The 18,643-nt window shown below is 24.1% G+C and overlaps 1 protein-coding gene across 16 annotated transcripts in view; it reads right to left on the bottom strand.

The window, feature by feature from the left end:
• Positions 1–18,643, bottom strand: part of LOC111679385 (plasma membrane calcium-transporting ATPase 3) — a 203,342-nt gene that overhangs the window by 114,992 nt on the left and 69,707 nt on the right. For 11 of the 16 annotated variants that reach the window (XM_046945310.1, XM_023440955.2, XM_046945318.1 and 8 more), the window contains one exon: positions 17,539–17,677. In XM_046945310.1, the coding sequence (XP_046801266.1) occupies positions 17,539–17,677 (139 nt within the window). Of the gene's footprint in view, positions 1–5,165; positions 5,772–9,886; positions 9,899–17,538; positions 17,678–18,643 lie in introns of all 16 variants that reach the window. The other 5 variants (XM_023440954.2, XM_046945317.1, XM_046945320.1 and 2 more) reach the window with 2 other exon arrangements.

Here is an 18,643-nt window from a genome sequence, read left to right as displayed (position 1 = left end):
CTTCTGATGATAATACAATAATCGGCCATAACGCCCATATAAAGCCGATATCCGAAAATCACTTTTTTCCATACATTTCTTAAAAATATCATTTGTTAAATTTCTGTGCTCTTTCTTCCACTTATCAACTAAAAATCATAACTATCACCTGATTGAATAAATTGCATAAATGTCACATCTTTTTAAATAACAATATTTCACAATTCTAAGGTTGCACTTGAAAAAATTTATGTAATGTGACGTGACAGACTTTGAAATTTTATAAAAAATAACCCCGCTTAGATTTATTTTTCTTTTCTTTTCAATTGAGTTTAATATACTAAACTTGATTTAGATTCAAAGTTTTGAATACTTCTGAATACCAACTAAAAAGTTATCGGCATAAATCCTGTTTCAACGTGACGAACGTGACATTTAAAAGTCTATGAAAGAAAACCGAAAATTTGCCTTTTAAGGATCTTTATCTTTTTATATTTGTATGTTTTAAGATAACTATTAATTCAACAAATGGTTTCCGATAAAAGTCCATTTAAATATTAGACTTTAAAATAATAAAAACTATCAAAAGCAAATGCTACTAAATGTGGAAAAATATACCTGAAATATTATTGTAATTTTTAATTCTGATTTCTCATCATAGTGGTTAAGAAAAGCTTTGGGGTCTTTAATATAATAATATTTGAAATTTTATTTTTGATGACTTTTAGTTTTTGAGCCACGGTGGACTTTTCGGTGGAAATGCCCATATGAATTTGTATAAAAATCTGAAACTTTTAAATGCTCAAATACATGTAAATTTGTGTTGCTTATAAAAGTTTAGAGTTAGGAACTTCTATCAAAGAGTCGCACTACTTGTTAACTTTGGTTTTAAACATTATTAGATTGATTGTTCACAGAAAAAATTGTCATCATATATATTATGTGCTCCTTTCGTTGACAAAAGATAATAATATTTAAGAATAAGTTCTAAATGGATTGAATTTATTAATTTTTAAACATACTCAGAAGCCTTTGTAAAAAAATGTTTGAAATTTCTTTTGGAAACTTTTTTTTATTCCTTTATGATTTGAAGAATGAATGTTAACTATGTTTGCTGATGATTTCCTGTTTTAGATTTTGCTTTTCAACAGTTAAATTTCTACTATACAAAATTTGCTAATATTAAATATTAAAGAATATCAAATAATTTACTTTTATGCAATTATTTCATGAACACCGTTGAAAAAAATCGAAAAATTACCGTCAAAATTAAGTTTATACATTTCCTTCATTATGAACATTTACTATCCTGAATGAAAATGGTTTGGGAAAAAATCATGTTCGATTCATACAATTTAATTCAAAATTCATTTCAATTATGTATTATTAATTTATTCTGAAAAATAAAAATATATTAATTGATATAGTACAAAAAGAAATTTTTAATAATTTTATTTGCTTATGTTTAAAATAAACTGAAAATAACGAAATACTGAACAAATACAGAACACTTAATAAAATACCGAACATTTTCACGTTTTATAGCAAAGGTAATTTCTACAGAACAGGGCTCTACAATACAGTACTGTTCTGTATAATACAGAACGTCTGGTCAACGTATATATGAACATAAAATCTGAAGAACTGCACCTAGACTTCTAGGCTGTGGTACGCATACATTAAAAAAAAATAAATATACTTATCATCAAAACTATTTTTTTTTGTTTGTTTTTATTTAAGATATGATATTATCAAAATGGATTAGTTTCATTCTTCTAACAAACATTTAGACAAGTTTTACAGATAAATATTTGATTTTCGGCATATTCTCACTTATGTAAATGTCGGAAAAGTTGGAAAATTTTATTGTTTTATTTCAAATTGGCATTAATTTTTAACATAGTATAGTAAATTATGACATATCTTTAGATTTATTTTTTATTCAAAATTACAGTAAAAAATTTGTACGTACAATTAATAATGTTAAAAAACTTAAGCTTTTGTTTTCCTGCCAATAGTCATTATTTTTGGAGATCAAATACATGTTAACAGTACGTCTGGTTTTTAAATAAATTTAAATTCAAATAAATCAAATATACAGATCCCTTTCAATTGAAATTTTACACAAACCTGTCTTTTAAGAACCAAATTTCGAGTTTGTAATAAATAGTATAATTTTTTTAAAAGGCCACCTACATAGAAATAATATTTAGATAATATTTTTATGATTGTATTTTTGCTCATTTACACCGGGATGGCATAACAAAAACTTTTATCCATTTTTTACCGTTTTTATTGTAAACGTCAAAACTGAAACATATATTTTATAAGTAAAAATATAAATATATAATTGATTTTTAATTTAAACAGTCAATAATAACACAATTAAATTTAAATATAATATTAGGCTATTTGAACAATCTATATTAAATGTATGTATTGCATTATAGAAATAGGGCAATGCTACATCATGAAATTATGAGCAAAATAAGGGCACCGTCATGAAGACCTAATGAAAATGCTGGCATTTGCTGCTGAAATTTTTATAGGCCACAAAGAGATTACTTACTTGGTATACAAAATGTATTAAAGTTTAGTATCTGGAAGTGATTATTGTCCTAATTGTAATCTATCTGTGTGTTTTGCTGTGCGTTACTGTGAATTGGAGAGTCTACTCATGCAAATGTATTCTTTTTATGTGTATATAAGGGTGGGTAGAAAATAACCTTTTCTATCGGATCAACTTCTAATAGTGAAATAATTTTGTATTTAAACGTCTAACGGAAGATTGTGTGGCAGTTTTTCGATTTATTATTTTCAAAATTAGGTTTTAAGTAATTATTTTAGCTCCACAAAGAAACAAAAAAAATAGTTTAGTTTTTAAAAATATTACAAAATAGAAAACGCTTTTTGCTGAATATATTAAACGAAATTAACATATTCTATACTGGATTTTAGAAAGGATATGTATTAGATATGCAAATATGGAAATTGGCATATCATTGTCGAATAGAGTATTAAAAAACATATTCCGAATATCTAACTAAAAGAGTTGTATCACTCACCAATTTTGCACATTTTCATATTTTAGTCCTAAATTTAAAATTCTGTAAATTTACAGTAGTTGTAAATAGCTGTCGTCTCTGTCTCAAAACCTATACTTAAAGTTATAGAAATTCATTCATAGAAACGATAGGACCACAGTAAGTTTCAAAAATCCAGTCCAAAAAATTTAGCAATTTCGTAAAGTAAATTTTAAAATTTCGAGAAAATCTCAATGACATATGAACAATAAAGAACGAAATAAAAAGAAAAGAAATTACGTCGATATCTCTCATATTCTAGCGGCACCGGCGATTTGAATTTTGATGATTTCTAAAAACCAATTTTTTTATTTTTGAAGTTTTTGTATGTCCTTATAAGAGGATTTAAAGGACTACAAACGAATATTTAAAATATTTATATGTATTTTATAATGCTAATATTGGTATCAAATGGAAGCTGGAAATCTGTACATCCTATATATATATTATTTACCTGTCTCACTTAGAGAAAAAAAGTTAAATTTAAAAAGATTTAATTTTCAACTCAAAAACTTTAAACTACTTTTTTGTGACAAATTTTCTTTAAGATTTCCAATTCTTTCTTGATGATCTTGATTATTTGAAATAATTTATATTATTTCGAAGCAGAGGAACTCAGCTTCATTTGATATTAATATTAATACCAACTTTTTAATATAAATTTGGAATTCCATTTTTTGATATCGGATGTCTTTTAAACTTTAAAGTCCGTTTAAAGGAGCATAAGAGCATATTATGAAAAATTGAGTACACAGAGTTAATACTAATTGTCCACAGTTTCCTGCACGCATAGATTTTTTCATATTTGAAAATAACTTTTGCACGGTTTATAAAAAAAAAATATTTTTTTCACATCTTTCACATCAATTCTGTGTTTAGTTTTTTTTGCAAATATTAGAAATTATTCCTGTGTATGTGAAATGCTTTTCTATATAAAGAAATTTCTGGTTTTAAGATTTTCAACGAGTTCTAGAATTCATACGTTACATTGAACCCTAGTTCAACTATAACTGTTGCTTAAAAACTTATTAGAAATATATACTGGAGAACACAACAATGTTCCCAAAAAACTGGTTGTAGAAATAGAGGCGATATAATTATTTCCATGATTTCTTTTCAAAAATCGTAAAATAAATTTTCTTTATTATAGAAAAATTATTAAGAAATTAAGAAAAGAAGAAAATTTATTATAAAAATATTAAATTTGGTAGAAAATATATAGTAATTTTACTGCTAAATAGTGAGTTTTTCTTAATCGGTTAATTGATAGAAATTATTCGGTTTATTCGTTATTTGAAAATTTATAATTTTCATTTATTCGAACGATTAACCGTCAAAAATTAATCGATTAACCGAATGACGATTAATCGTTTGAATACTCTAATAAACACCAAGTGATGTTTTGAAGATGTTTGATTCCTGAATTTAAAGTAGTTTGTCAAAATGTATTCACAATTAAATACACACAATATTTTTTACTTTGAGGTTTAAGAGGTACCATTTTTTCGTGGAATAGCATATACAACAAAAATATGAGAGGTATTGAGCTCATTTTTCTTACGTTTAATTCTTATATACATCCCTTATAAAATCCAATATATAAAATTTAAATTAGAACACATTTAAATCTTATTAAGGTAAAAATTATAATTGTTTGCAACATTTCTTGGGGAAATTTTGTAACTTGAAATTTTTAGTATTTTGGTTTTTCAAACTAACAATTATCATAATTTTTTTTAACTCGAAAAAGAGTATTTTTCCCATATAAACGCATTTACAAATCTTAAAATACAAAATAATTTCACTATTAGAAGTTTGTCCGAGGAAAGTTTATGTCCGACCCAGCTAAGGTACATGAATGCAGTTTAATTTCATATTTTTGAAAAACATTTTATTAGGAACAGAGTTTCGAAAATGTTTTTATCAGGGATTCGGGGTCATATTGGAAGGATGTGTAATCTGAATGAATTTGGTGCTGGGAATAGCATAGGTAGAAATTATATGCAAAAATCTAGGCTTCGATTGGTAGGTATACATTAATATACATATACATACGTGCCATTTAAAAAAATACAATTTAATAATTTTTATTGTAGTACGTACGGTTTTTGGATATGTTTAAGTTTAAACAGAGTTCATCAGTTTCTTTCAAGTATGGTAGATTAGTGACAATGCCACATGGTTGAAATAAGTTGAAGAGAAGAGAAAAGTAGTAACAGTAGTAATATTTAGTAGGAAAATAGTAGTAGTAGTAGTATTAGTTGTATAATTATAGTTGATTGGTCCCAGAGAATTGTGATGCAAACAAAAATTATTAATATTGTTATAATTATTCTTTTTTGTATCAATTGTGTACATACAAAGTATGTATGTATATTACGAGTGAGTTTCAAATTTAATAGATTCACTCAATTTCAAGAATTAAAATAAAGTTTTACGGCGCTATAAGAACGCAACTGTAATAAGTAATGAATTTGGAAGATGTTTCTTGTTGTTTTTTTTATATTTGTTCAGTTTTCTGTAATTTTTTAAACAATTTTTTTTTGCGTTAATAATTGTAGTTGTTATTATTTTCGCTTTCTTTTGGTTTAATTTTGTAGTTAATAAATATTGTATGATGTATATTATTACAATGCTTAAGTATCATTTTGTGTTTGCATTTTGATAAGTAAAAATTTACACCTCAGTCTCTCGTATTGCATCCGCGGGCTTAAATGTAAAAAAAGTAATAACAAAAAATATTAAAATTAATCTTTACCCCATTTAAGAATACTATAAATAAATATTTTTTCCAAGATTTCTGTATTTCATTTCATATTTAAATACGTATTTGGGTATTTTATTAAGGTTAAGAAGTTTGAATTATTATAACTTTACATGAACCCGTGTCGCTTTGGTTCTGAATTTTGTAAAATCATTTATAAAGAAAGAAACTTTGCAATTTTATGGTTTAAACAAGATTTCCTATCAAAAATCTTTTAAATTATATGAAAATGATTCTCAAATGGAAGTATTTCCCGATAGTACTTGTGAGATATGTATATCTCTGAAATGTAAGAACTTTCAATATTAAAATAGCATAATATTAATCAATATTATATTATAGATTCTTGTAATAGATAACACAGGCTAACAAATTTTTAAATCAGTTATAAAATTCCAAATCTAACACAAGTATTTATACATCACATTAGGATATCGTGACACCGTTTTTGATTATATTTGAGACTTAAAAAAGACCGAAAATATATGTTATGTCTTTTAAAGTTTTTTGACATACATAAAATAAAGGTTTAACTTAGGTTATATCATTAAAAATACTTCATAACATTAATTAAATCAATGGTTTTCGAATTTTTAAAATTTTCTCTATAAGTTTCTCTATAAGTTTAAACATCGAACATTTATCGCACCTTTTACCAATTCTAAAACTAAATTAGTATTTTCGGTCTTTATAAAATGTTAAAGGATTTTTACGGAATTTAACAATATTCAGTTTTTTAAATGGAATTTGTCAATGCCAAATTTCAAAATGTCAAAAATCTGAGATAGATCTGCACTAAAAATGTTATATGAACTACAGGTATACAAAAAAGTTGATTCGTATGCGTAGATTTTGTTTCGACCGTGGGCCTTTGTTTATTTTTGATTCGGTATAAAATTAAGCAAATCATAATAAATTAATCGTAAAAGTAACTAAATAAGAAAGAAAATTTAACTTAAAGAAAAAAAATTTAACTTAAAATTTAACTTAAAGAACCAAAAACAACCATTTCCTACACTGAAAATAATCCATGCTCAACCTTACGAAAAAATTTTCGTAACTTCTATTTTCGTAATATTTACAAAAATTTTATGTATAATGGGAAATATTATTTAATAAAACTCTTATCTATTTTTACGAAAGTACGAAAACCTTTTGTAATATTTTTTATTAAATTTTAGCAAAATTAAACATAATGATATTATTTATATTAAAATTAAATAAAACTACAACATTTTTATAAAATTTAAGAAAAAGTATAATATTATTCACATATTATTTTTATAAAAAATTATAAAAATTCGTGAACTAAAATTAGAAAAAATATTTTAAAATGAACAAAAGCGTTTGCATAAATTATTGTATGGTAAATTCACTTTTTTCAATTTATGTAAATTATTTTTTCCAAGATTATTTTGCATTATACTAAAATAATTCGTTCAATTCCGTATATATTACGAAAGAATTTCGTGGTGCGAAACAACGAAAGATTCGTACAATGTACGACATTTTTTGTATATATTAGGCATGGATTTTTATCAGTGTATGGAATGTTTTTTCTTCCATATATAGCTTTATACTATAGATTTTTTTCGGGAAAGACGAATCTATTCTTGATTGATTTAGGTATTTTACAAATAAGGCATATAGCATTATTAGTTAACTTCGTGAAAAATTTAGATCGCTGAGTTTTATTATTTTTAAAAACACTTTTTTAAAATTGCGTGACACTTGGCATAAAACTGGAATATGTTCATCATTCATCAAACCATTTAAATTTACTATGTGCAATTTCCTATCCCATTTAATTACAACTATATGAAATTATAGTTATATATGTAAATAAAAAATCTTTTAATAAAAAATACTAACATATATTTAATGAAAGAAAATATTATTTGTTTATTAACCGAAAAATAATTTATTTCTATTATAAAATATGTAAACATATGTAAATATAAACACATTTGTAAAACAGACCGACAATATTTGAAAAAGTTGAAAACCAGGGACTTGCGTATACATTTTTAATGATCTGCAATTATAACATCTCGGACAAGGCTAACAACATTAAGCATTGACAGGTAATTCTGAGTCAGACTCACTGATCGAACCTTTAAAAGTAACTTAAATAACCTCTGTGTTATTTAATTTTTAAACATAAATACAAAAACATGTGTAAATTCAAAAAGTATTTATTAACTGCAAATAAATAATAAATTAAAAACGAATTTATGCCATTGCATGTTTTTGTGATATTTACACGTTTCAGACCTATTTAAGAATTTTGGGCTTTGATTTGTTTAATTTAACTTTTAGAGCATTTTTTAATTTTTAGTACATATTTTGGTGTTTTAATATAAATTTAATATAAAATATTATTTTTAAAATTAAAAAATATATATATTTTTTAATTTTATTTAAAATTTACTGCCTATTTTACATTGCAGAACTTGAAAACAGTAAAGATGCATAATTCTCATGTCTTCTGAAAGTTCTCATGTCTTTTGAAAGTTGTTTTTTAATGTTATTAATCAGTTATTAAAACGTAAAGCGGAATTCAATTAAATTAGTTTTCCTCTTCTTCTTAGATGAATCAGTAATAAAAAAATATATATTGCAGGATGAAATATGACATTAAATATTTAATATTTTATTACATTTCCTGTTTTTTGAATGTTTAAAAATAATTTAAAATTTTATTTTTAGAACATTCTTTTTAATCTCAAGAGCATATTTACGGTTTCCCTGGTAATTATATAATCTGCTTTCAAAAATATAAATTTTAAACAATATATAAACCCAGAAAAATTTTAGAACTTGTTCTAAAAACAACTAGTTCTAAATAACTACCTTGGAACTAGTGATGCCGCAACTACTACTGGACCCTGTTCCTCGGAACATTGTTATGGTTCTAAAATACTTTTAAAGAGTTTTCATGGAACTAGTTCTTTGACATACTAGTTCCGAAACTTCTTAGAATCAGTTGAAACATATTTTATTGAAATCTGCATAAATTGGAACTATAAGAAATTTAAAATACCCTAATTGAATTGTACCGGGATACTGTATGTTAGCAGATTTCTTATCTTATCCTAATAATAATTTTAAGTAAGTTTTCTTAAAAAAAAAATTGGTACAATAAAAATAATAATTCATCAACAGTTTCTAAAAATTAAACTTAATTTTAATAATTAAAAAAAAAAAAAAAAAACGCTGAAAAAATTAACTATTTTTAAATAATAGTTCCGGAACTGTTTCAAAGAAGGAATGTCGACAACATCACGCTTCTTTAGAACCAGTTCCGAAGGTTACAATTTCGAACAAAAATCGTTGGTATCAACGCCAAAGTAGAACAAGTTCGGGCTATAATCATGCGTTATAGAACTAGTTGTGGAACTAATACAATTTTTACTGGTAATAAAGACTTTCAATTTAAATTAGTCATTGAAAAGGTGAGAAGACATCCCACCCTTTTAAAGCTGATACCAACTTCCGCTTTTTGTTGCTTCAAGTCATCTTTCTTATTTTGATCCTAATCACTCGAAAAATATTTCAGTTAAATTGAAAAGCTTTTAGAATAATAATAAATATTATTTGTATTATTTTTAGACTTTTATACGTGCAAATTTTTTACTAACACGTTTAAAAGCATCAATCTATAAACCGTAAACTCTAATTATAATAAATCGCTTAAAAATTATGAAATTATGATAAAAGACATTCTGAAATTTCCATACAGCACTTCTTTTAATGGTGGGTATATAAAATTCGGCATTGCCGAGTATTTTTCGGATATTATTAAAAAAGTGATAATAAATATTAAGTATCATAAAAGAGTCTTCGTTGTCACAAATAAGATTAATTATTTTGGTGTACGAACGTATATAATAAATCTGTTTTTGACAAATTGTAACATATGTATGGATCTAGTAGTATATACATATGTAAACGTAAAACACAATTCTTTATTGTTATTATTTTTTTGTTTTTGTTATGTAAAAAATCAGGTAAATGTTAAACTGCAATTAAAATTTAAACACTGTTTTTTTGTTCTTACCGGTACAGAAATCTATGTATAGTGTATAGTTGATTTTATTTGTATTATTCAATCGAATTCGAGGTAATTGGGGTTTTTATGAAATTTGTTTTTAGTTTGATTTTTGACATGGTTTTATAAATATCATGTGTTTGAGTTTTTTCATAATTACGAATTAATGTATTATGTAACAAACAATTTCAGTCAATAAATCAATCAGTCACATGGTTGGATTGTTGGAGTATGATGGATTGATTGGTTTTTGATTTTTAAGCAGTTCCAAAAATTAAAATAAGAACACGCCAACATATGATTAAAAAAAATCAAAATAAATAATTTAGTAATAAACACATTTTAATGTAAATGATGAGATAGTAGGTTGGTATTTAGTAATGTGCTTTTTTATTTAAAATATTTTTTATTATAATGTAAATCTTAAATTATATGATTGAAATGGTTAAAATAATTTATTGTTAGAATAACATAAAATAATTATAAAATAATTTGAATAATAATCGTAATTGATTACAAAACGTTGCACTTATAAGAAGTAGGAGGAGGCATGGTTGTTACGTATTGTCAACACTACATTGTTAAACTAATAAAAATAACTTTGAAAGGATTTTTACACATTTTATTAAAATAAAATTTCATACAGAAACAATAATAATAACTTACAAACATCAAAATTATTAAAAAAAATATAATTGCATTTGCAATATAAGATTAGAAGAATAAGAAAATAAATGCACACACACATACATATGTATATTACTTAGACCGACTAACTATGTATTGGAAGCAAAATCGTGTTGATTTCCAAAGGATTTTAAATGTACGTGTGCTGTACTTATTTCAAAAAGGTATTTATAAGCATTTTAAAGTTTTAATTATTGTATCAACATCAAGGTCTGAATGATTGTGAGTTTTATCGGAATTTACTCATGGATAATATTTGACTGCGAAATGTATATTTTTTCTCCATTTTTTTAATTATTATGGTGAGATTTATATTTTTTTTTTTTAGTCTTGACCTCAAATAAAAATTATTTGGAAAAAAATTAAACATATCTATAAAAACTGTTCATCTCATGATCCGCCAAGAAAAGCTTTTTTGATTTTATATATTTTTAGAAACGGTTTAGTTCACGAATGGTCAATCCTCAACGCAAAATATAATAATATAATAAATATTAATAATATTATAAATTCTGACAATAAAGTATTCATATTTTGAGAAGGGTAACTCATGTACCATTTTTTTGAGCGCTAGACCGCAAAGCAGAACAAAATATAAAATTTATAGAAAAAAAATTCTCATTTTTAAACGGCTGGCACGATCCGGATAAATATGAATATGACAATGCTTAATATTTATGACGAGTTTAACGGGGCTGTAAAACTAATTATCAAATGATAATATATTTTTTTGCACCAATACTGATATAACAAAAAAATATCATTTTTGAAATCATTAACAACAGACAAATACATTTCGAGAGGAATATCAAAAACACGATTTTACTTTACATAGGAATGAGTCCGTGAAATTTAGATATCGCTCATTTACTACAAGAATTGCATAATACAAAATTAAAGTGAAAAACCTGTGCACTTTTAAAGACTTTCAAAAACTGGTTTAATTTTTCAACTCCCATGACTTCTTTAAAAGATATTAAAAAATGCATTAATAACTCTCAAAACGTTAATTTTTGGATTATATCAGTCTTGTCCTAAATGAGCAATTACATAATTAAACACACAAAAGTAAATATAATGAGTCTAATAATTTTACTTATGAATTTAAATAAATCATATGTATATGCCAAATAGTTTTGAATTTTTGTAACGTATAATTAAACATATATTAAAAGATTTTAAAGGAATTTTTTGTTCCATGGAATTTCATATAGAAAAAGAAAAAGCCGTAAGTACTTATGATCACAGATATTACAAAATATACATGTTTTAGTTGGTTCATATATATTTTACATGACTTAAACTCGTTCTTTATAAATTGATTTCTAGGAAACCAATTTAATTTTTGTGTTTTAACGAAAAATTTAATCAGCTAAATTGTGAACAATTATTCTCCGGGATTTTTTTCCTTTTAAATGCTTTGAGTATAGGAGAGGAACATACTCCCAGAGAGTTTATTATTTAGAATAGAATTGTATGTAATTTTACCAAAACTTTGTTTTTATATAAATTTAATTTAAATATAATTTTCCGACCCTATAAAGTATATATATATATATATATATAATATAATATATATATATATATATATATATATATATATATATATATATATATAATAAATATATAATATATATATATATATATATATATATATATACTATATATATATATGTATTATATATATATATATATATATATTATATATATATAATATATAAATATATATATATATATATATATATATATATATATATATATATATATATAATATATATTATATATATATATATATATATATATATATATATATATATATATATATAATATAATATATATATATATATATATATATATATATATATATATATATATTATAATATATATAAGTAAAATAGAAACATTGCATTCAATGAATGACATTTATAAATAAGATTACGACATCCGCATATTCTTTATTTTACTGTATTCCATTACTCGATTTTCGTTATGTCAACACAGCCCCTTTTGTTTTGAATATAAAACAAACAAATTTGTTCTGAAGTAATCAATTATTTGTTTTAAATGTTATAACATGTCTTAATATAATATAATTTAAATTAATATAATTTCCACCATAAATTTATGCTCATAGCATATAGTCAAATTTATTTTTGTTTACATATATATGTTTTGATTATAGGTATATCGGACAAACTTTAATGGATATTGCTTTATTACTGTAATTAGTATCTTAAAACTTAAATTTGTTATATTTATTTTCACAGCTTCCTGTTTGTGCAAATTTATATATTTATTGAGCTAGTAAAAATACTTATATTGTGAATTTAAGAAACCAATACAATTTTAATATAAAATACTATATATAATAATACTACCCAATGGATAGGTTTGAAATCAACACAATAATATAATGGAACAACTTCGTTACTTAAACCCTTGATGAAACTAAATCTTTGTTATGTAATATTTTGCTGGACTTTTAATTAAATGTATTGTAAGTTAATGTATTTCAAATTTAAGAGCCGATAAGTCAGTAACGTTTACTGATTTGGTTAATATAATTGTAGTTTTGTACCAAACGTCACACAAAATTGAGTAAATCAAAGAATCAATAAAAAGTTTTCGCTTTAACGATTTTTTTAATGTTATGTAGTACAAACAAACATAACTGCCACGCCTCCTATCAATTGGCTACGAGATTTAATAAGTTTTAAATTAAATGTTAATATATAATCTAAAATTAATATTTAGAATATAATAAACAATCATTTTGTGCATTAAGAGAACATATTGAGAAAATCTGCATATAATTAAAAAAACATTAACTGTTTACAAAAAAAACTAAAACTACAATTGAATAAGTATCCAAAGATATTTTTTATTTAAATCTTCTTAACAAACGAATATATTGTTTTTACTGTCATGTTAAAAATTTTGTTTTTTGTGTTCAACTAATATTTGGATATATGTCTAAAAGTTTTGTATAATTTTAACCAATACGGAAAACCAAAAATATACGTTTCCACTATGCCAACATATATATCGTCACCTGACACACAAACGGTCCTAACTAACCATCAACAAAAAATTTAAATATTAATGGTAAAAGTTCCAATTTACCGATTTTCATATATGCCATAGTCAACTATAGTAATAAATGATAGGTTTCACTATTAAACATTTATTTAATAATAAGTATGAGTATAGTCGGACAATACCGACCATATGATACCCTACATCAATGAGTGTGTTACAAGTGTAGATTACATTTTTAATAATAAAGCATTTAATTTTTACTTAAATTTTTGTTGAGATACTAGAACTTTTAACAACATTATGATCTCTAAACCCTATTCGTGGAGCACGTTTGTATAGAGGCTAGGGTTAATAATACACCGATTTGAACTATTTTCCTTATGCTTCGATATATATTAAGGTTTACATCTATACACTGAAGGACGAACATTGGTTATTACAGACATCAGTAGAATACAAATAAATCGCGCTGATAGAAACATACTTTTCAATTGAAATAGTTTTTTGATTCTATGTAAAATTTTAAAAATTTAAAAAATTTTAGATAATGTTTATTGCATTTTAGGTGACGATATATATGGCATACATAAAGTATAGGTACATAACACCATTTCGATCGTAAAGAAAGGGGCGGTATCATTAAGCGGCTGCTTCCTTGCAATATTAATAAATATTAATTATTAATTAATTACATTAATAGCTTTGTTCCAGAATTTTACTGGCTAAAGAGAATTAATGAATTTTCTCTTCATACTTGTAAAAAGTACGGGAACAGAAAAAACTAAACTTCTTTTTCAATAAATAAAAAAATTCAAAAAATTTTTGTTTTCAATTCTTTTACAATTTCTTGTACAAACATGCAAACTTGACAAGTAAAGGAACAAACCTAATGTCCGATGACAGCTCTATAATTTATCGATATATGAATGTATATTATTATCGACATTAAGAATTCAAACTGACATGTTATAAAATATTTCATAAACGCTTGGACGTTAGTTAGGCTGCACTAAAATCGCACACATATGTACATATGTGTAATATATATCGAGAATGCCAAACTCTTTGTATAGATGGCGATGAATTGCTTATGTGGGTCAAGCACTAATTTTTTACTTTTATGGCTTCCACTTACAAACTTCTTTTTTGTGCAATTCGTAAATTTGTTGGTTCGATGTGCACGAGACTGGTTGTTTTTACAGCAAGAAATTGAGTAGATCTCAAAAATTGGATTAGGTTAGAATGTCATAATTTTAACAACATGTACAATGTTTTTGTGAGTTGGGGAAACTAATTGTAGTAATACATATGAACTTATATTTTTCAAAAAATATTACGTGAACGTGAAGCTCAATAACTTTTATTATTTTTATTTACAAAAAATATCGAATGTTAAGATCTTTAAATTAAAAATATCTTGTCATTTATTGTTTTTATTGATACTTATTTCATTAATATTTTTATTAATATGAAACAATGTAAGATATAGATAGATAACTACTAAACACAAGTAGTTTTAGGAAAGATGAACAAAGATAAATATTCAGTATTATAAATAAATATGCATAACGAATTATTAATTGTATTTTGTACTAAACAAAATGTTAATTAATACAAGCATTAGGTACATAAGACTTCAGTGAAACAGTAGGCGACACGTAACCAAAGTTCCTATAAATTACAATACTTACATAGAAAAAAGTTGTGACAAACGAATTTCTTGCCAAACGAATAACTCATTTTCGATTTAGCTATAACTGCGCATGTCACAATTGATCTTTTTTCTCTGTAAATACAAATAAAATAAAAGACGAATCCCAAAAATAATAATTAAATTTTAATATTTAATTACAAACAGAATAAGTGTTTTCTATACTCCACTCTCTTAAATATTATTGAGAATTAAATATTAATTTTTGTTTTTCCTGAAAACCTATTTGAATTGTAAATATTTGTCCCAAAATATATTTTTAAACTCTATCTCTAGCTGATGTTTGTAATTTGCTAAAATATTGGTCCTCTTGTTACGGGTGACTCAGAAACACTTTCTGTAAAGTACTGATATTGTTTATAAGAGGACTTCAACCAAATTAGTTATTTAGGATTATCTAAATATACCGACTTTAAACATTTTTAATAGGTTTTATCCTTGTGCCAAATGTACATATGTAGGGTGTACAAATTTAATTTATCTTGAGAATTTTGCATCGTTCTTTCAATGATTAACAAAGAAGTAATACTTTTTTTTAAATTATATAAAATAATGTTTACTAATCCACAATGGATCAAACAAAATGTTTGGGAAATATGTGGCTATAATCCGACCATGGCTCCTCGAGAAAAACCCGTCGGGCAATATGCAATTCGTTTCTAAAAGAAAAAATCGAAGTTCAACATATATTAAATTAAAAAATAATTTCCTTTCCAAAAAAATTAAAAGAAGAAATATTTCTGTAATGTTTCAATGTGTTTAATGTAATATGCGTTAGTTTATTGAGTATTTTGGCTTAAACTAAAATTTGTATGTTCGTTAAAGTAAATGAATAATCATAGTCTTCTTTTAATTCAATAAAATGTTAAAACTGGAAATGATTTCCATCTTAAAAGCTCCTGCCTTAGCACTTAATTTGTATACAAAAAACAATATGGCTACGCGCACCTGTTTCACTTTCAGATATTATAAAAAAGTAATATATTTTAATTATTATTATTTTTTTGTTAATTTGGGTAAAAGTATACTTAAAAGAATTCAAGAGAGTTTTTATATTACTAAAATAAATTCTTATTAAAACAATTAAGATAGAGGAAAATTAAAATTGAGTTTAAGTGTGTTTACGTAGGTATGTTGAATTGAAAGTAGTTATATAATAAAATAAAGTATACTGTATGTGTTCTCAAAGCAGGATTATGTATTAAATTAAAAATATTTAAAAATAAGTTTGAAATATAATAAAACTAAATATAAAAAATATATATAAAAATAAAGCATAAAGACATAAAAATATAAATACAACCCCTCAAATCACACTAATTTTATGTAAAATATATATTTCCTAAATATGTATTTATTATATATATATATATATATATATATATATATATGTATGTATGTATATATATAATATATATATATATATAAATATATATATATATATATATATATATATATAATATATATAATATATAATATATATAATATATATATATATATATATATATATATATATTTAAATATATAAATATAATATATATATATATATATATAATATATATATATATATATATATATATATATAATAATATATATATGCAAGAGCTTTATATAGTTCTTCATCTGTAAATTCCAGCATAAACTTCTAATAAATATTTCTATTTTCAGACGTTTTTTAAATAAAAACAAACTATAAGAAAATCAGGTTATGTAATCTTCTGAACAATAAAATGAAAAAAATGTATACACGTTGGAATGAATACGTGTTAATTGTATATCCGGATAAGAATCTCTAATATGTCTCCTTTAAAGGAAATGTATACCAAAAATTGTGATAGTATAATTTTTAGATTTAAAAATGAAACCCGTTCGTTACTTATAATGTAACAAAATCAAAATAACGTGTCAGAGAAGGTGATACACCCATCAACCGTCATTATGTATTATTGAAAATAATGAAGAGAAATGATATTGTATACTTCTCAACTGCATATACATACATATTTCTTATAAATTATTACTTGTTCAATTAAAAAATAAATATGTAAGTAAAAAAACAATTAAATAAATTAAATAAATAATTGATAAAAATAAATAAATAAAAATGATCAATAATAAAATTTATAAAATAATAAAATAATACGATTTATAAAAATAATTTAGTCAACAAAAATATAAAATTCTTCGAATGAATAAAGCATTTAAACAAAAGGGTTTGACTTACTTGAGTTTGTAAACGTGTTAAGCCACGTATCCATAAGATTTGACCAGCACGGGGTTTTTTATCAGAGTCGATAGAGTCAAAGCGTTCTTCACCTAAATTCATGCCATCAGTATATTCTTCTGGATGTCCGCGTCCCCATCTGAAAAAATATTCTTTATTAATTTAGTTTTTTTATATTGTAGCTTAATAGTAATTAAATAAACTTATAGGGATTTTGTATTAGCGATCTGAAAGTTGTTTTTTTGAATACTCAATTAGTTAATTTTATTTAAATTGAGCAGGAAATACAAAACTAGATGCGGAAAAAAAACGTTAACGTTTTCTGTTGTAATTTTCTATTTCATATTACAATGCTAATACACTTAATATGTATTTCCTAATACAAAAAGCTTCCCAATAAGCCTTTTGTGAACTTCATGGACATATTTATTCAAACAATAAAATAGTAATTCAAATACAGTGCAAAATTTACCGAAATTCATATAAAATTTTAAAACAAGTATGAATGTATAGTCGGGAAATGCCGGCCATATGATACTTTACACCAGTGACTATGTTAAAAATGTAGATTATTTTTAAAATAATAAAACACTAGAGGGCTCGTATGGGGTAAGGGTCCATATAAATTTTTTAAAAGGAATTTATGTCTAAATCAAAGTAATTTTTGCAGAATTTCATTGTATTATTTGTGTTTTTAAGTGAATTTTGTCCTTCCAGTCATTTTGTATGGGTGCTAGGGTTGCACAGTGGGGCAGAATGGAAATTTTTTGGTACCTACGACATGTAAAATTTTTAAACTCGTGCCATTTTTTTGTTTTTCACCCAAATACAAAGATTTTTATATTTTCTGAAAGCGCTCGACGAGATCTTGAAAAAAACATGCTCTTCAAATATCCGAGTTATAGGCATTTAAAAATTTTGTGATACAAAATTTACCATTCCTTGGTCCGCCTTTTTTTGAATACCGGGCGTAATTTTGGACCAACTGGACTCAATTTTTTTTGTTAGTTAGACAACAAAATTTCCAATAATATACAAAAAATTTCAGATCAATATAATTTACAGATCTAAAAATATACGTTTTTTAATTTAAAAATTCAAAAAA

The sequence above is a fragment of the Lucilia cuprina genome, chromosome X (genome assembly GCF_022045245.1).
Source record: "Lucilia cuprina isolate Lc7/37 chromosome X, ASM2204524v1, whole genome shotgun sequence".
NCBI lineage: Eukaryota > Metazoa > Arthropoda > Insecta > Diptera > Calliphoridae > Lucilia > Lucilia cuprina.
The sequence above is the reverse complement of the archived record's forward strand: the minus strand, read 5'-3'. Positions and strand labels throughout refer to the sequence as shown.